Source organism: Ooceraea biroi, chromosome 10, assembly GCF_003672135.1.
Source record: "Ooceraea biroi isolate clonal line C1 chromosome 10, Obir_v5.4, whole genome shotgun sequence".
In the NCBI taxonomy this organism is placed as follows: Eukaryota; Metazoa; Arthropoda; class Insecta; order Hymenoptera; family Formicidae; genus Ooceraea; species Ooceraea biroi.
Genome location: NC_039515.1, coordinates 1,037,364 through 1,055,934, shown reverse-complemented (window position 1 = coordinate 1,055,934; position 18,571 = coordinate 1,037,364). Strand labels below are relative to the sequence as shown.

The 18,571-nt window shown below is 36.5% G+C and overlaps 5 protein-coding genes, 1 long non-coding RNA gene and 1 other non-coding gene across 9 annotated transcripts; 3 read left to right on the top strand and 4 right to left on the bottom strand.

Annotated features, from left to right (window-relative positions):
- The first annotated feature begins 17 nt into the window (after nt 1–17).
- Trnav-aac lies at nt 18–90 on the top strand. The gene has a single exon. It is a non-coding gene; the product is annotated as a tRNA-Val (tRNA).
- A 235-nt stretch (nt 91–325) lies between these two features.
- On the bottom strand, nt 326–2,861 carry LOC105288115 (protein AAR2 homolog). The gene is made up of 6 exons (XM_011354131.3): nt 2,623–2,861; nt 2,324–2,551; nt 1,730–1,845; nt 1,484–1,637; nt 957–1,244; nt 326–869 (listed from the first exon to the last, which is right to left on the bottom strand). Exons 2-6 carry the CDS (start codon nt 2,494–2,496, stop codon nt 440–442), a joined length of 1,161 nt encoding a protein of 386 aa, XP_011352433.2. The 5' UTR covers nt 2,497–2,551; nt 2,623–2,861; the 3' UTR covers nt 326–439.
- Nucleotides 2,862–3,505: 644 nt separating this feature from the next.
- LOC113562845 lies at nt 3,506–5,747 on the bottom strand. Its single transcript, XM_026973443.1, has 5 exons — nt 5,251–5,747; nt 4,595–4,848; nt 4,180–4,354; nt 3,776–3,874; nt 3,506–3,715 (listed from the first exon to the last, which is right to left on the bottom strand). Exons 1-5 carry the CDS (start codon nt 5,297–5,299, stop codon nt 3,552–3,554), a joined length of 741 nt encoding a protein of 246 aa, XP_026829244.1. The 5' UTR covers nt 5,300–5,747; the 3' UTR covers nt 3,506–3,551.
- A 431-nt stretch (nt 5,748–6,178) lies between these two features.
- On the bottom strand, nt 6,179–7,802 carry LOC113562846 (stress-associated endoplasmic reticulum protein 2-like). The gene is made up of 3 exons (XM_026973448.1): nt 7,582–7,802; nt 6,788–6,860; nt 6,179–6,593 (listed from the first exon to the last, which is right to left on the bottom strand). Exons 1-3 carry the CDS (start codon nt 7,663–7,665, stop codon nt 6,556–6,558), a joined length of 195 nt encoding a protein of 64 aa, XP_026829249.1. The 5' UTR covers nt 7,666–7,802; the 3' UTR covers nt 6,179–6,555.
- A 164-nt stretch (nt 7,803–7,966) lies between these two features.
- On the top strand, nt 7,967–8,269 carry LOC113562848. The gene is made up of 2 exons (XR_003407200.1): nt 7,967–8,057; nt 8,204–8,269. It is a non-coding gene; the product is annotated as an uncharacterized LOC113562848 (long non-coding RNA).
- A 55-nt stretch (nt 8,270–8,324) lies between these two features.
- LOC113562842 (transmembrane 9 superfamily member 3-like) lies at nt 8,325–13,325 on the bottom strand. Its single transcript, XM_026973421.1, has 10 exons — nt 12,977–13,325; nt 12,388–12,583; nt 12,144–12,266; nt 11,823–12,076; nt 11,479–11,718; nt 11,115–11,399; nt 10,812–11,020; nt 10,440–10,586; nt 10,274–10,357; nt 8,325–10,193 (listed from the first exon to the last, which is right to left on the bottom strand). The coding sequence occupies exons 1-10, from the start codon at nt 13,058–13,060 to the stop codon at nt 10,049–10,051; spliced, it is 1,767 nt and encodes a 588-aa protein (XP_026829222.1). The 5' UTR covers nt 13,061–13,325; the 3' UTR covers nt 8,325–10,048.
- A 2,526-nt stretch (nt 13,326–15,851) lies between these two features.
- On the top strand, nt 15,852–17,498 carry LOC105288119. Of its 3 annotated transcripts, none has more exons than XM_026973446.1 (6): nt 15,852–16,049; nt 16,130–16,194; nt 16,269–16,540; nt 16,614–16,688; nt 16,814–17,096; nt 17,324–17,498. In XM_026973446.1, the coding sequence occupies exons 2-5, from the start codon at nt 16,130–16,132 to the stop codon at nt 17,050–17,052; spliced, it is 651 nt and encodes a 216-aa protein (XP_026829247.1). In that variant the 5' UTR covers nt 15,852–16,049; the 3' UTR covers nt 17,053–17,096; nt 17,324–17,498. The 3 variants fall into 3 exon arrangements, with proteins under 3 accessions (XP_026829247.1, XP_026829246.1, XP_011352438.1); XM_026973445.1 differs by having other exon boundaries at nt 17,164–17,498; XM_011354136.2 differs by having other exon boundaries at nt 16,814–17,498.
- Nucleotides 17,499–18,571: the final 1,073 nt, after the last annotated feature.

The following is an 18,571-nucleotide window of genomic DNA, read 5'->3' as shown; positions in this document are numbered from 1 at the left end:
GAGTCACTCGTGCAAGTGTTTCCGTGGTGTAGTGGTTATCACATCCGCCTAACACGCGGAAGGTCCCCGGTTCGATCCCGGGCGGAAACACGTACTTTTTTTTATTTTTTTTTCTAGGAATGTACTATCATATTGCATATGTATATATGTAATTGCTATGTAAAATAGTAAAGGCTTTAAAATTAAACTTTTAAAATAAAAATAAAAATTAAGGGGATCCTGGTGTCGTCTGTTTTACCACGAACTTTATGAAGTTTATACGCGACTTACGTTGAAAAAATTAAAAAGGAGATAAAAGAAAATTTATATGAATGTAACATTAAAATTACATTATAAAATTGATAAAATTTATTATTTACACATAACTATAAGTGTTCATACTTTCATAGACTCGAATAATTCGTTTATAACTATACATTATTTAAATAACGCATGCATCTTACGACTTATTTACTTCCGCCCGCGCCAGAGTCACGACTACAGGAGCCTCGTCGTCCGCCTCTTCGAATAAGTTTGAAAAATCCCACAAGAACTTCGCGGTCAGTCGCTCCTGCAAACGCCTCGCGCAGGACTTCAATCCGCCGTCCACTTGGGAGTTCGATTCGATGTTACCGAACAGTGTGCACAAACTGCGATATATGAAATTATTGTTCGCTACGATGTCACATAACAGCTCCTCTGGTACGTACGACAGCTGTACTTCCAGACTTTGCAGGAACTTCATGTAAACAGAACGGTACTGGGGGATCGCGTCGTCCGCGCCGCAGATCAGCGTCACGAGTTCCTTCCACTGCTCGAAGGCGTCCAAACTCTGCCCGACGAGGAAGCACACGAACGTCAGCTGCATCTCGCCGATGATCTCGACAGGCCTGAAAATACAGGCGAATGTTTCCTCGTAAGGATTCGCACGAGACGCGCTCCGCTATCGTATCGCACGTATCGAGGTACGAACTTACTCTTGCAATTTTCTCAGGATAGTGTGCAAGACGTAACTGGAATCGAGCGAATGCCGCGTTATCTCACTCGGCGTGGCGTCGTCGGGGTAATGCTTGTCCGGGATTTCCGTGAGCCTGAGCTCCGTGCCGGGTCTCGGTTTCAGATCCGGTAACAACTGTGCCTCCCTGTCCACCGCAGTCAGCCTGCCGGACCTACGTTGCTCGCTGCTGCTGCTGCTGGAGCACTCTGTGCCACGTGGTCTCAAGGCGTCGCTGCACGGCTCCAATTCCAAAGCCGATCGCACAAAACTGAAATACACATGATGGTAATCATTATTTTCGTTATTCTTTCATGGATCAGCGAAACTAGAAAAATGAAAAGCATTATTAGTTTTACATTGCTTGCTGCTTTTTTTTCTAGCTCCTTAATTGTATGTTCATTTTAAGCTAGCAAGTTTCGATATACGATACATTGCGGATCAATCATCACCATATTTCAGCATTGCTTGAGCTATTAAAACTCGTATTTCTTTTTGCGTTTTGCTCACCCGCACAGCGGCGAACACCTCGTCACGAGACTCGCGGTGATATCGCTCGTCAATTCTTTCCATGGCTTCCATATCTCGTACGGGTACGGTCCAAGGTACCTGTCCAGATCTCTTAGATTCTCCCGTAGCCTCTGGATTGTTTCCTCGGACACAGCTGTTTTTTACAGATTGTAATATGTAGAGTTGTACAGTACATTTCATGGTGATGCATGCATGAAGATTGCAAGCAATCCAGTGTTTTCTTACGTTCTAAACTGATATCCTCCTCCTTGCCATCCCATTTCTTTACCAAGAATTCGTGCTTCTTGAAATCGTGGAAGAAACCAATTCTAGGCGCCAATTCGTCGAATTTATTCACCGCACTAAAAAGATAAACATATTTTAGATTATTCAAATTCAAGTAGCTTGAACCTCAGCTATACGAGAAATATCTTTACAATTCTTTCAACTTTTACATCTCCAAATTATTGCGGATATGGATAGGAAAATGAAGAGAAGTGCTGTAGCAATAGAAAACGACAGGCTTTGGCATTGTGTATGTGGAAGACATTGTAATTGTAATTGTAATAATTGCAAAAAATAGAGAAGCAAGCCAGATAGAAATAGAAGTAGAAATGAGTTTGATTTTGATTTTGTAAAATTAGATTAAGATGATTAAGATAAGGTAGGAGATACAAGATAATTTTGTTTTAAGATAGGATAAGGATAAGAAGAACATAGAATAAGGTATGAAGGGAGTATTTTGAGCATTTTGAGGGAAGAATTATAAACCATTTTCTTGGCACAAAGCTAAAAATATGTTAATACTATTACATCTCCAAGTTGTTAAGTATACGTTACCTATAATGTACAAAGTGAATGCCAGGTGGAATCATCTTGATGCCTTTGAAATTATTTCCAACAGTCCAGGACTTGGTATCAATACCGACGTCAGTGCCTGCTGGTACATCCAGTAAAACCAGCGTAGCACCTTGCGTGAACAGTACCTGTGCAACGTTCTGCTCTATCTCCATTTTGCTTCTCAGTATATTCGTTTAGATAAATGTATTCGCATAAGCCGCGTAGGTTCTTCAAACGAACACTTTATATTATATCATTCTGAATAACACATGTATGCACCTGTATGTTACACTACTTACATTAGAACATAACCTTTAAAATCGATTAAGCCCGTGCGTCTAGATACGGAGTGTCACTCTGCATCAAAGATAAACTTTTAATGTGTGTTTATACTGAATTTTAGATAAACTGTCCGTCATTGTTTAGATGTATTCATAAATAATTTATTTATATTCTCTGCACTATTCAGGCAAACAAGCTGTTATTGATAAACAAAGTTATCTTATGGAGACATATGGCGACATCTGCGACAAACTTCTTAAATTTTAAACAGAGCGGCGTTCGGTTTGCAGTTTCGCGCTGTTGCTGAAGCGTTTATGCTTATCAGCACTGTTTGTAGTTTTTAGCTGGTCAAAGATTTGTAGCCACTCGCTTTGGTTGAAACTTGAGATTGATTCGAATCAGTCTAAATATTGCAAACGTAAAAATAAAACAAATATCAGAACATCTAATATTTAACTAATATATCTTATAGAAATGTAATTAAATGTCCTTGTTTTATTGCCCGATTTGTACTTATAATCTTTAATAGCTTTGTACAATATATATTTTAAGATAGTTTTGACATACAATACATTGCAGATCAGTTACCATCACATTTCAACTATTAAAACTCACATTCTTTTTGCAAAATTTTTTCACTAATAAAATCTTTTTATACCTTAGGACACATATCATGTTTGTTTCTGTATCTCTCAAATTGAATGAAAATGAAATACGGATGACATACAAAACAGTTCTAATATCCTTGCATTTCTTAATTATAAAGATAATTTAGTAGAGGGACAAAAATAATTTATTATACATTTAAATATTCCAGCCATATTTATTAGTAGAAAAATATATTTACTTACAGAAAATAAATTATTTTAGCACTAAAACATAAATTTAAATATCCATTCATTCACGAGTTTGCTTAAGTTAATTTATGCTGTAATTAGTAGTACATTTAGTAGTCATCATCAGATGTTTCGGATATCTCAGATATGTCAGACATTTCGGGCAAATCAGGAGACAAAATATCGTTGTATACTTCATCAATGGGTGTGTCCAAAATACATCCGGGGATACATAGGTCTGAGAAATCTGGGATGTCTTCAAAATTTGATATTTCTGAAATTAGAAAAAAATATAAATAAATTTGCAAATATTGCGTATAATATCGAATCATACCTGATATAAACATTTTTTCTTGTCGAGTTTTTATGTTTTCTTCTCTCTTCTGGAGCAGATTTATAAATTCTTTATCTATTGCATCAATGTATCCATAATCTATGAACGATTAATATGAATAATAAATTATATTAATTATATTACAATATATTTGTTATAATAAATAATAATAACAATGTATAACATTTTACATTTTACACGTAATTTATAACTAACGTAATGTTAATTTTAGATATATAACAAATTATATTAATATACTACAATAAATAATTATGTTATAATAAATAATAATAATATATAATATTTTACATTGGTACTTTTAATTTTAATTACTTAATGTAATTATCATTTCATTTGTTTGTCTTCATCGTTTATTTATTAAATAAGAATAATTATATACATACCAAATTCATGTTGATCATTATTCCAAGGTGCTAATTCTTCTGGTTCGAGAAACTTTTCATTACTCTTCTTAAAATGCATTGGTTCCTTAAAAACATTATCATCGCTCAATGGCACTTTCTTAGTTGTAGTTTCTTTCTTTGAAGTATACTCTTTAAACTTGGAAGATGCTAATCTCTGCAGAAAAAGAAAAATATTGCAATTAACTTTTTTATGGCAAATGCAAACTAAAGATCTATATATTCCCAGCAACTTTAGAAAAATAAAATATAAATTTTATCTTATTGTGTTATATATATGTAATATATGTATATGTTTACATGCAATAATATATATTATTATTTATTATGCAGTTTCAATAAACATTATAATGGTATAATAACAAATTTTACATGTTGCACAAGATATCTTACATACCTTTGCTTCTGTTCCTGGAGATATTGGACACCCACTGCTATCTACTTGTGTAACCTTAGGTTTTAAGAAATTCTGTTCTTTATTACCAAATGTGTCTTTCTTTATGGTGGTAGGATGTACACTTTGGGACATATTCATGTCAGAGTTAGATCTCATTGATAGACCTTTCAGCTTTGTACTTCCCATGGCTTTCAATGAATTCGGTCTAATCTCGTGAGATGTTTTAGATCGTGCCATGGGCTTTATCGCTTGGTCTAATGAAAAGTTAATATATAAAATACTCTAATTATAACATAATTTATATATATATATCACAATAAATCTTAATATAATAAAATATATTACAATAAATTCTTTTATAATTTTTTAGTTTGCAAGTTAGATTTCCATTTCTATATAAATTTTATGTATAACTGCTTTTGTAAATAGAAGAATTTAAATGGAATTTATTGAAACAATTTATAGTAATTATTATATTTAGATTATATAATATATATGATAATAAATACAATACTATGTATTATAATATATATTATATTTACTATATAATAATTATTGTACAAATTATTATTTATACTAATTATTTGTACTAATTATATATAATAATAAAATGATACGTATACAATAACACATGCACACATGCCATGTCTTCATACCTTTATCAGGTTCAGCGATCCCACCCAACAAATTAAATATGCCGGACATTTTCGTAAATGTGTAATGCGTATAATTAGATTTTTCTGCTTAGCTATCTCGTAAATATAATTATTGTAAACCTCCAACTTTCTTCCCGCAATTTATGATTGAACCAAGCACAAATAACCTCTCTACTCTTGTTATTACAGTTTGAAAACAAAGTAACCGTCATACACATGCGTAATAGATTGCGTCGCGTCGCGCCTTTGTTGTGCTCCCTGTACTTAAAAATTAGACTGTGTTTATGGAAAAAGTAGATGGTCATGAAGCCGAAAGAAATCAGACAGGCATCTCAACTGCCATCTATCCAAGTACTATGAAATAGTAAACATTTGAAAATATAAAAAAAATATAAGCATATAAAAATATAAATATAATATAAAGATATTTATGTATAATAACATTCGCAAAAGAGGCCGGTTAGGAAAGCAACTCCTGAAAGTATTTCATGTAAAACAATATATATCTTTATTGAGAATGTATTTTATTAAAAGAGAATGCATTATCGAATATTTCATTTAGACAAATCATTATTGATATATTGTGTATCATATATATATATATATATATATATCTGTATAAGTATATAATGACCTATTGTGTGTGTGGTCGCCTATAATGCATCAGCATCATAACAAAGGCCATTATAATAACAGAAAGCTACCAACTGCTCACAGTGGAATGCTTTAGAATAGGTCTGTCCAACTATTGGAGTTTCCGTGTGCCATCAGTTAGACAGACCTGCTTGATAAATTTGCACGATCAATCTTTCATGTATATACAATTATTTACTACATACGCATAGACGAAAGAATACAGATGAGACAGAAAAAGTACTAGGAAAATTAATTATTATCGAAAATAATTGCAATACTCAAACGACAATGATGAATCGAAATACAAGTCGGATGTTTATTTTCCTTCCCGTTTTATGGACTTGACTGAAAATATTTCCTCTTAAACAGCATTAATCGTATATACAGGCGCTCTTCTTCCGTCCATGCGTAGCGCAATTAAGTTAAACGCTTATAAATGCTAAATGTTATAAATAAATCTTTGAGCTTCTGCGAAAGGAAAATGATCTTCTAGCTACTGTCAAAATTTTGCCGTTGCCGGTGAGTTCCGTTTCCCATAGTGTTTCCCTCACCTTTTTTACAATCTATGTCAAGACAATTTATCAGTCTCTTTTGCATATTGGTTTGCATATCAGTCGAAAAATGGTTGCTTGTATTCATTAACAGTAGCTCCATTCCACCTCCTTTTCTTCAAGCCATTCTGATACTCTGGATGATTTGAAACACAGCTGTAATGGAATAACATATGGTCACTTAAAATTGATGCACACTTCATGAAAATCTAGCAATAAGTAAACTTGAATAAATCTGTAGAAGATAAATGAGGGAAAGAATATTAAAGAACTTTAGTAGATTTAAAGAAAAGTTAACAATTGTATAAATAAGTTTATACAAAGTTGTATATTTAAATGATCATACTTACCAGATCCACAAACAACAAAGAGGAATAGAGCTAAAAGCCAAGGTCCAACTGGAGATCCTTCTTCCTGTGATTTCTATAAAAAAGAAGAAATTTATTTAAGCTAAGTGCAAATGTTTTATAAATAAAACATGTATAAAACTAAATACATATAGAATATCGCAAGTCCCCCTTTTATTTTGCAAAGCACAAATGGAGCATACACATACGTAAAAAGAACAGAGATATCACTCTGTAATAAAAATATTTATTGAACATTACAATAATTATCGCAAACATAAAACTTGTACAATCGCTTTACATATGGCAGATTTTTATGGATCGTAAAAAATTGTTTTTCCGCTATAAAACTGATTGTGCGTCGCAAATGCTATACCATCGATAAAACACACAGTTTTATTAGAAATAATGAAATACGAGCGAAATAGGACAAAGTTTCAACACTACAGCTGTCATCTGACAGCAATCTGTTGCAAACATGTGTCTTTAACCTAAAAATTTTCCATTTCGGCGATTCACTCGAATCATCGTAAACTCGATCGCGTAGATATGAATTGTTTCATTTCCCCATTCATGTTAATCTTTATCCATATGTTATTTCCCTCTCAGATGACACCTCGGAGTATAACACACACAGTACTCACAGATTAAATAAAAACTGAAGTATTGTCATTATTGAATATTATATACGAAATGTATCCGCGAGATCGTAAGATCTCACGATCATCGTAAGATCGCGCTTGTCGCGAGAATTTTCGTGAAGAAATCAACGGCGAAAACTGTCAACGAAGACTCACCGAAGACTTGGGGACGTTTCCGCGCAACGTGATATTTTTCGTCGCCTTCTCGTTGGCGATGCGCATCCTCTGTTTCGGTGCCATCGTCGCCGTCGGTGTGACTGCCTGTGACGGATCCTCTCGATCTTACGTTTCACGAAATAATGGGACGAACGTGCTCGACGCACCTAACCGTATGCGTCTAACCGTATCCGGCGTCCTCGTACGTGTACGACGTGGACAGTGACTCCGAGTACCGCCGCGACGTGTGCGCCGTGTGACACGTGAAATTGCGCGACAGCCAGCTTCCTCGTGCCACACTGTCACCGCTCTAGTCAATTGAACAATTTCTTCGGCCTCTCCTCTTCTCCTGATTAGCTCGTTCATCTTCGTCGGCGATAGTTTGATATCTATTTCCAATTGCAATTGTGAGTGCGTAAATGAAAGCAATAGAAAAGGGAGGAAATTTTGGGCGTTTACATGAGTAGATAAGAAAGGTATCTGCGCCATGGTGAAGTGGGAAAATTTTGATTCATTCAAATATCATTATCATTGAAAGGATTAGTTAGAAACAAGAATTGTTTACAATTTTTCATAATTTGGGTATCAATGATAACTTGTTATTTACTTTGATCACTTTCAGAGATGGACATGCAGGAAATTTTTGAAAATTCGGAAATATACATACAGATGAATCTCTATCAACAAATTTAAAGAAAGAAAGAAGTAATCACACACATATTTGTGTAAAGAAGGAATCATATTTGCGTTGATGTACGTAGAAATTTTATATTTTTAGAATCGCTACATCTAACAACAAATTATTTATCTTCGAAGACTTCCACTGACGATACAGCCATCTTGAATAAAATCATCATTGAAACTGTCATTTATGATTCATGAATAGAAATGTTCAAGTATTCACTTCCTAATTATTTTGCAGGATTAATTTTGCAATAGTAAGCGATACATGCATAGTAGCTGATATCGCAAGAGATAATAGCTGTCCATGATTCAAAGTAATAACGTAAACACTCAACGAAGGGACAAAATAATAAAAACAAGAACAGGATACATGCAGTTACAATGCCGCATATTTAAGAGGATCGGCATTATGCGTCTGAATGTTCTGTCTCTTATCTTATACTACGATCTATCCTAAGGATAAGTTAAGAGCTTTCCGCTGATGACCATCAACGAATCCGGTTAACAGTTGCAAATTGTATTGGACGACCTAGTCATTATCCTCACTGAAAAAAAATAGTTTAAATATCGATATAAGAGCCTTATGAAACTATCAAGTTAATAAATTATAACACATTGTCGCTCCAGTTCACCCAAAAATTACCTATTTCAACCTTCAATATTATAAAGATTTTACTCTTCGCGCGTTCGCTTAACGCTGAAAAACGATTACTTTACATCACACGCTATTACTATCATTGCCTGAACTAAAGAACTTCTTTAGCTATAAAGTAAATTAAAGTTATTCGAGTTATTTCCCATAATTCAATCCGATCAATTTTCTGCATCAATTTTGCTGCTCACAAGCGACACAGCAAAATTATAAAGTATATCCAAACGCAATCGTGCATGATATATGACATATATATATATTATATATATTATGATATGATATATAATATATCATGAGATCATATATCGTATATATTTATGTATCTATGTATACAAGGGTCGTTTGGAAAATCCTTAGAAAATATATGAGATGGCGGGACTAATATCAAACGGACATGATAGTTGACGTATATATGTACATACACGTATATATTTTCTAAGGATTTATTTAAATGATCCTCGTATATGTATTAATCCATAAACCATTAGTTACAATTTTATATATTTTATATATATGTATATATAGCTCAATAAAAAATATATGACAATGACATAAAATCTGCACGATTGCGAAATTTTCATTTGCATAATTCCGTGGACTTATATGGAAATTGGCTAACACTTACAATTATTATTTTATTATTGACAAATGACTGCAACATACGCACGCGCGTATATTATAATACGAATTAATTAGGTTTAATTAGTACTACCGCGTACTAATTAGGATCCGTTTACAGCGTGTTTTCACTTGCGTCGAATAGCAACTCGAGATTTAAAAAAAGATTGACGAGCGGAGATGCGAGATGAAGGCATTGCTCGAATATCTGGTGCGCTGTGTGGCACGAGTTCCACTGGAAGAGTAATAATAATACGTTGAAGAAGGATGTACGTCGTATAACGCCGCTTCTATACTGCGATTATGTTAATCAAGTTGGTGATGATCGATGATCGACAAAGCTGGAAAACAAGATTTGCGCCCACGAGCGTCATGATAGTCCGCTTCAGACAAATGGACAGATGCAGAAGTACGTGTCTACTTCATTTCGTCACAAAACAGTCAGCCTCGCGCACAGGCGTTGATCATCGCGATGATCCACGGTACGAATGACACACATCAGCAATATGACGTCTAGTCTATTTTCACCGTGGAGTATATCTTCCGTACAAACGCGTTGGTACCGATGTATCCGACCGTTCCGCACATGATACCCAGGGCCAAGCTGAACAGTGCCATGTAGCCGAAGTAAAATGCCGTTTGAAAGAGACCATACATTCTGCGAGAGCACAAAACGATTAATTTGCGAGAGTCCTCTGGTTAAGTCGACCGAAATATGCTCACTTGGTTTATACTTACTTAGTTTTGAAGAAGAAGTAGTAAAAGGAATAAATGTAGACGTAACCGGCCGTCGAAGCCGCTGCGAGAAAACTCGTCCACTGCCTGCGCACAGAAGGTACTTGTTTTACATGCAGGTCGCATCACTCACGTGAGAGAGGAAGCAACGGTCGCGACGTGGACTTACCATCGATAGTCCTCAGCGTTCAGCAGGAAATATGTACATACGATAGTGACGCACACCGTCACTATCATGAGAATAACGAATACTAGCAGCATGAAGCCATAGACGTAGTAGATCTTGTACGCCCAGAACGAAGTAAAGATGAAGTACCTAAAAGCAGAGTAAAGTAAGTGTGCAAACACTGAACAGGATCGGGATTCTGTAACTCGTTATCGATAGTTTTCGTTAATTAGCGATAGCCAATGGCAAGGACGACCTTGGACCTTGAAAACATGGGTCACATAGATCGTCGTTAACTATACCGAAAATTATCGATAAGCAAGTTAGAGTCCCGGCCCAGGTAATGGCAGACACTAATAAAACTTAGGCACCCACATTTCAATGAAGATCGAGCCGAACGGCAAGATTCCGCCGAGCATTATTATCACCAGCGGTTCCATGAACCACTTCTTCTCGGGTATCGGCCGCGGGACCGCGTTCACGCGGCAAGGAGCGTCCGGCGTCCCGGCGAGATTCCGGCCTAGGATAGTACCCACCAGCGTCAGCGGTAATATCACAAATATGCAGATACACGTTACTGCAACCTGCACGCATACGATACGATCGGCCGCGTGTTAGTGTCGCTCAAGACGCACGCAAAGTGCAGTGGAACGATCGGACTGGTGAGGAGCTACGAACCATGGATCCGAATGGTATCGCCCTACTGGCATGGTAATACATGGCAATGAAGTTGATGAAGAAAGCGGTACCGCAAACCATCAACGGCAGCATGAAGGCGCTCAGGATCATCTGTTTGATCCACACGCGTCCGCCCATCCGCGCGTACAGTCCGCCGCCCGCGTACCCGTTGATGGGCGACGTAGCGGCGTATACGAATATCGCTGTCGACAGCATCGATCCCCGCTCCGTGTAGAGCTCGCCCAAGATAGCGAAAATAATAACGCTCAGCACCACCACCGTGACCTGCATGGTAAAGACTGCACTCGTAATCTTATCTTTTGCAATTTTAAATAACTGGAATACAAAGGCGCGCAATACCCACCTGATAACCGGCACCTATGAAGGCTGAGAAGAGCATGGCGTGACTCGCAGGCCTGAATACGTCTCCGTGGACCTGCTTCCAGCCGTACTCGTCGCCCAAATCTCTCTCCATGTCATCCATCTCTTCGTCTCTGCTGTATCGAGCATAATCTTTCCTCAGAGTGCGCATCAATATCATCGACACGAGACCAACGAGGAAGATCACCATCATGAAACTATTGAAGATACTGAACCAGTGTATCTAAAGGAACAATTCATCATTTGTGTGCAATTAAGGCACGCCGTTCTACCCAATTTATATCTGCGAGACAAAAGGAGCATGTTGCTCATCGTCAAGTGACTTACTCTGTGCTGGAAGAAGTTTGGGTCCAGATACTTGTCGAATCTGTCCTCAAATTTGACGTTGCTCTTCTTCCAATTGACTTCATAACTGAACGGTATATGCGCACCCTGCACCAGTTTCACTTTGTTCTCGCTGGTCAGGTTGACATCCACTATCTGTATACCATTGTATCCAATATCAAATTTCTTATGTGTCCAGATGTAATACGAGTCCGATACAGCAATCCCGTCATTGTTTTCGAGCTCTCCTACAACACCTGCAGCACAACAAATGCTTTAATGTCACAATCTTATCACCTCCATATGTAGAGAAACGTTCATTACCCCATATCGGTAGATCGTCGATATACATTTGATACCAGTACTGATTCTTTATTGCGTAGACAAACGCTTTCTGGCTCTCTTCTTTTAAATTTATCTGGCAGTATTCCGTCTTTGAGATATCCTCTGAAAGAAATTAAATCTCCATGATTTCATGCTTCATGCATTTCTGATCAATTAAATAACACTACTCGAGTATTATATAATGATATATTAATATGCTGAAGATATATATAGATGTATCCACCTTTGAATTCGATATCTAAGCCACTAAACTTCAATTCAATGCCCTGTAGAGCTTCGGAAAGGGTCTCGTGATAGTGATTGATTACATTCTTGTTGCCCATACAAAAAGGTAAAGAATAGTAGGAGTATGTCTCTTGACGATTGTGATATGGCCCTACTGTGCTCATCCATAGTACAACCTCGTCGCCATCCTCGTACTAAAGACAAACAATATACCAATACTGTAAATAGTATATTGCATGTATGTCCACATGACATTTATGACGTAGAAAACACAAAATGTGAACAAACTAATGGCATGATTAGGAGCGGAGTACTAATTGCCCTCAGACACTCAGGTGATAATACCGAAATTATCAATATTATCTCAGATAAAGTCGACACCGTATAAATTCACTTCGATGCGGTAATACACGCGAACAGAAGAAGAGAAAGAGAAAAGGAGCGAAGGAGATAAAGGCAGTAGGAAGAAAAGTCTCGGGCATGACGTTTGGCCTTTAAATGTCAACGGTGTTAATCAAGGTGACAATCTGGCACCTGGTACGACAGGAAAATACGTGAACGATGCGAAACACGGGGAATATACTCACGATGTGAGTGTGCTCGTCAGCCGGGGCCAATACGGGGAGGAGGCTAAGCGCTAGAAAGTGGAGTAACAGCCGTGCCCGGAGCATGTTTACTTATTCGTGAACGGCAAGGCGCGCCGACCGGCCGGGGCGCCTTTTATACGAACGCACGAACGAGAGATCCCACCAACGTGACGCGACGACGACGCACAATCCCCATAGATTTCGTAATGTGCCAAGCGCGGTTGCGGCCTTGCGGCTAAGTGGGAACGCCGGACACAACACGAGACGACACGGGACGGACACGTATGTATTACAGGAGTTTGCTGGAACACGATATATACACCACAGCCGCTGATACGCGCTGCCTTCGCTCGCCGCGACGATAGATGGCGCTCGCCGCGGTTTGGAATTTTAAGGCGCGTTTCCAAGGTGCTACTTAATGAGCCTGTGCTCGTTTATACAATACGCGGTAATTGTGAAGGAGAGCTCCTTCCTCTCCGATTTCCTTCAAACTTGGTAGAAATGTATATTTTGGTCCTAAAACACGATTGCGAGAAGGAAAATCGTCGCTCTCAAATAGAAAAAAAATTATTACGTGCTGAAAAGTGACAGTTTCGAGGTTAGGAAATCTGTCACACCGGAAATCTACGGGCGTAGCGCACACTGACCAAGCATGCGCGGTGTTTTTTCACACGCTTTTTATGCTTATTTTGTTCATAGTATACTTTATAGCAGCGAAATGTAAAATTACTTGTGTTAATTTCCAAATTGCTATTACACTTCGGACACTGTATTTCTTTGTTTATTAAATGATGCTCATTGGCAAATAAAAAGATAATTTGGTAATTAAGTATACTACAGACGACCTTCTCGATTTTAAATAAAAAACGCGGTTGGGTTGGGTTAGGTCTTTCGCAGTTTTTACTTTCGATTAAAGTAGAGAATAATTTCTATTTAACTGTTTCATTTTGGTTAAAGCAGAGAATACCGTGTATTTAACTATAATTACCAAATTATCTTTTTATTTGCCAATGAGCATCATTTAATAAACAAAGAAATATGGTGTCCGAAGTGTAATAGCAATTTGGAAATTAATGCAGGAAAATCACCGATTCCGCCGGTAATACAGACGATTCCAGGATCGCCTTAACACAAGTAATCTTACATTTCGCTGCTATAAAGTATACTATGAACAAAATAAGCATAAAAAGCGTGTGAAAAAGCACCGCGCATGCTTGGTCAGTGTGCGCTACGCCCGTAGACTGCCGGTATAACAGATTTCCTAACCCCGAAACTGTCATTTGAGTAAGCTGTAACTTTGGTTCTACTTGAGAGCGGCGATTTTCCTTCTCGCAATCGTGTTTTAGGACCAAAATATACATTTCTACCAAGTTTGAAGGAAATCGGAGAGGAAGGAGCTCTCCTTCACAATTACCATTAGTTGTAGCAGAAATAAGACTGTGTAAATTATACAATAAAGCCTGATTCAGACAGGACGTGTCAAGCGTCAAAGCAGCGAGCAGGAACTAATCGCGAGGCGATATTTTCTGATGCTCTAGAAAATACTTTGACCAGTTAAATTAATTGTAAAATCAGGATTAATCTAAACGTAAGAGTACAAATAACTTACATGAAATAGGAAAGGAGGTTAAAATAAAGAAAGAATCCAGTGAAAAGGAATTGTGCAAGATGTCGGCAAGATGTCGGCAAGATGAGAGGGAGACGACGATGACGAAAAAGCACAAAATGTCCCATATGTTGCTGCATATATGTATCATATATGTAATATTAATACAGGGTGTCCCGGGTTTTAACCAACAAACTGCGGGAGCATATTCTACTAGTGGAAATAAGAAAAAATTCTTATATCGAGTTTGCTTAGAAATGCTTTATTACAAAGTTATAAACCAATATTGAAAAGAAATATCAGATAAGTAACAACGGAACATAGTGTAGAATTTGGAAGGTCGAAGATGTTTATGTTATGTGTATTCACATGTATTCATGTTCACTATGTTGAAACGATTCAGTATGATTGTTACTTTCACAACAGTAGCTGTTAGATTTCAATCGTCGTGTCAACTAGCAATTACTATCAGAATGCCAAAAGTGTTTTCAAATGAGGAATACACCGATATTCGTTTCGTGTACGGATTCTGTGACGGAAATGCACGAGCTGCCGTACGAGAGTATCAACGTAGATTTCCTAACAGGAGAGTACCAGATAGATTTAAAGCAACGAATTACTAATTCAGTTACTGAGATGCACAAAATTTTTAGGAATGTCGTACTGTAACAAATTCTGTACTACGTCGATGTCTAGCTTGTATCGATGTGCAAGGACAACATTTTGAAATGCGTCACTAAATCATTGCGTAGATAATTTTTATTTTTGTGAAAAAATCCGTTGTTACTTATCTCATATTTCTTTTGAATATTGGTTTATAACTTTGTAATAAAGCATTTCTAAGCAAACTCGATATAAGAATTTTTTCTTATTTCCACTAGTAGAATACGCTCCCGCAGTTTGTCGGTTAAAACCCGGGACACCCTGTATATGGCCAGTCGAGCTGAAACAGAGGCGAAAAGATTACGGTGCGGACGATATCCTTTTCTCTGTCTGGCAGAGAACTTTGTGCGCATGCGCGAAAAGTTATAAGAGACAGTGAAGTTCTAACCTAATTCACGTGTTGCTGTGTGCAAGGTCGGTAGATGGAGGAACTGGCGAAGTAAGGTCCTCGCATGACCGCCATTTTCGGGACAGCGCGTATGTGTGTATGTATGTATGCACGTAGTATCATGATATACATGTGTATTGATGTGTATGTCAGTCAGCAGGCAAAGTCGACAACAAAGTGAACAGAGTGTTGTGAAACAAAAATGCCAGGTTGTTTTGCCAAAACCTGCATTTATGCAAAAGTACTTCACCGTTCTTACTCATGTATCCCGCATAAAACGAGAATAACCTACATTTCGCCGCCATTTTCGGGTCAAATCGTGTGAAGTGGATGCGAGGACCTTACTTCGCCAGTTCCTCCATCTACCGACCTTGGCTGTGTGGAAAGAATGTGAAGAAGCTGAAAAAAGTGCAAATGTAAGACAATTTTTATATTATTAAAAGATACAGTACCCTAATAGTTTTATTATCTGTATTATTAATATAATATTTTCTAGATGGGCAAATTGTGTTACCTATGTGATAGAAAAGCTTGTAAAACAGAGAATATTTCTTTACATAGGTAAGTGTAAAAAATATTTATATTATTTAATAAAGTTCTTATAATAAATGATAGTAATGTATAATTAATTTCAGGTTTCCAAAGGATTTGATTCTGTGTCAAAAGTGGTTAGATGTTTGTGGTCTAAACTACAATGATGATGTATCACACACTTATCTATGTTCTATCCACTTTGCTGAAGCGGACATTAACAGATATGACACTGTTGGGAGACATAAATCTGTAATTAAACCAGGAGCGGTCCCTTCACTTTTTATATCAAATCCTCTTATCATACAAGATTTGTCATCACAAGCATGGGCAAACATGAATGAATATAACACTGAAATTGAAGATAAATCTAAAAGTATTTAACGTGTTGAATGTTTCCATTAGAAATAACAATTTGCTGATTCATATTTAAATGTTTTTTATTCCAGATTCTGATGAGAATTGCAACTCCGTTCTGAAACGTAAATCGTTAACTTTTGAAGGTGATGATGTGAATAGTACAGGTAAAATCCATAAATATTAATGTAGCAAAGCGAACGATTAGATTTATTTGAGAAGTGTAATTAGTAGCGTAATAACTATAATTTTGTTTCTGTACTTTTAACTAACCATTACTTTTATTATTCAGTTCCAAATGATAATAGCTGCGATACTCCCAAAAAACAACGGAGATTCTTCGAACCACGGTATATCGGGGAAATTACAATAGCAGATGTTGCAACTCCAAGAAGGGCCAGTAGAGTTCTGCAATTAATAAAAACAACTGACCAGCAAAAATCGAAACAAATTAAGAATCTGCAGGATCAAACGAGGAAACTGAAAAAACGCATTATTTCTTTACAAGATATAATATCAAGATATATTTGAAAAAGAAGAACATGATTTCTCAAGAAAGTGAAGAGACTTTCATGGTAAATTAAACACAAATATGAATTATTCTTTTTTAAACAAAATATTATATTGCATGTATATAATTAGAATTGAATACAATACGTATTGGACGAGGGATTCCAATATCGATGACGTATGTTTTTTTACAACACTTGTTGGAGACTATTTATACATCATGAATTATATTTAATAAGCCTCTTCAAAGGAGATTTCATAAGCTGGTTATGTTATGAATGTTTTTATACAGAGCATAATGCCAGAACATTTTGCTAACATGAAGAATTTGACAATTAAGAAGAATGGAGCTTACACTTCACAAATTCGCAGTTTTGCGTTAACTTTGCATTAAACACTATACAGAGTATATTATAAATACAATACATAGATATGTATAATTGTTTGAAAATACAACTTCACAAACATTTTTTATTTCATTATGTTATATGTATATAATAAAATATTATTTATATATAATGCTCTCATTATTTTTTATTATCTTATTGTTGATTAATCCCTAATGTTAATGTCTGCATAACACATTCTTATAAAGAAATACAATTTTATACAGTTCAATTTTCATTTTATATTCTGTGAATATTTACCTGTTTTTATTATTATTATTAATTACAAATTATCTCTAAGACTGCTTTCTTATTGAATATATTTGTGAACATCCTACAAAAATATTTGTAAATAAGTGCAGTTTATAATTTTATTTACATGTTGTATCCTACTCTTTTATCTACAGCGGTTGTATAATTCTGTTTCATATTTAACCGCTTGCGCAGAACACCTTGCGCACAACGACTGAAGTACCTTCTTATGTCTCACTTCATCGGAGACATTTTCTCTCACTTCCACTTACAGGGACTGGCCATATATGAGTATTACATATATGCATTCCACACACAGACAAAATTTCGTAAGCATAGGCCGGTATTCATAGTCGAATCTTATATTTAAGACCGTCTTAAGTTTATCTGAAGATGCTGTATGGATCATTTCATTGGCTATGGAGTATCTAAAGATACACTTAAGACGGTCTTAAAGCCTGGTCTACAATCAATCGGAAGACGTAGTTGTATGTCGTGCGCACGTGTAATTCGGTTACGGACGGCCGAATCGAGCAACGCGATTGGTCGAATCCTTACGTTATGACATACGACTACGTCTTCCGACTGATTGTAGACCAGGCTTAAAGGCCCAAACACACAAAATTCCGTAAGACGTAACGTAAGGATTCGACCAATCGCGTTGCTCGATTCAGCTGTCCGTAACCGAATCGAGCAACGCGATTGGTCGAATCCTTACGTTACGTCTTACGGAATTTTGTGTGTTTGGGCCTTAAATATAAGATTCGACTATGAATACCGGCCATAACGTAAGGATTCGACCAATCGCGTTGCTCGATTCGGTCGTCCGTAACCGTAACGTAAGGATTCGAGCAACACGATTGGTCGAATCCTTACGTTACGTATTATGGAATTTTATGAGT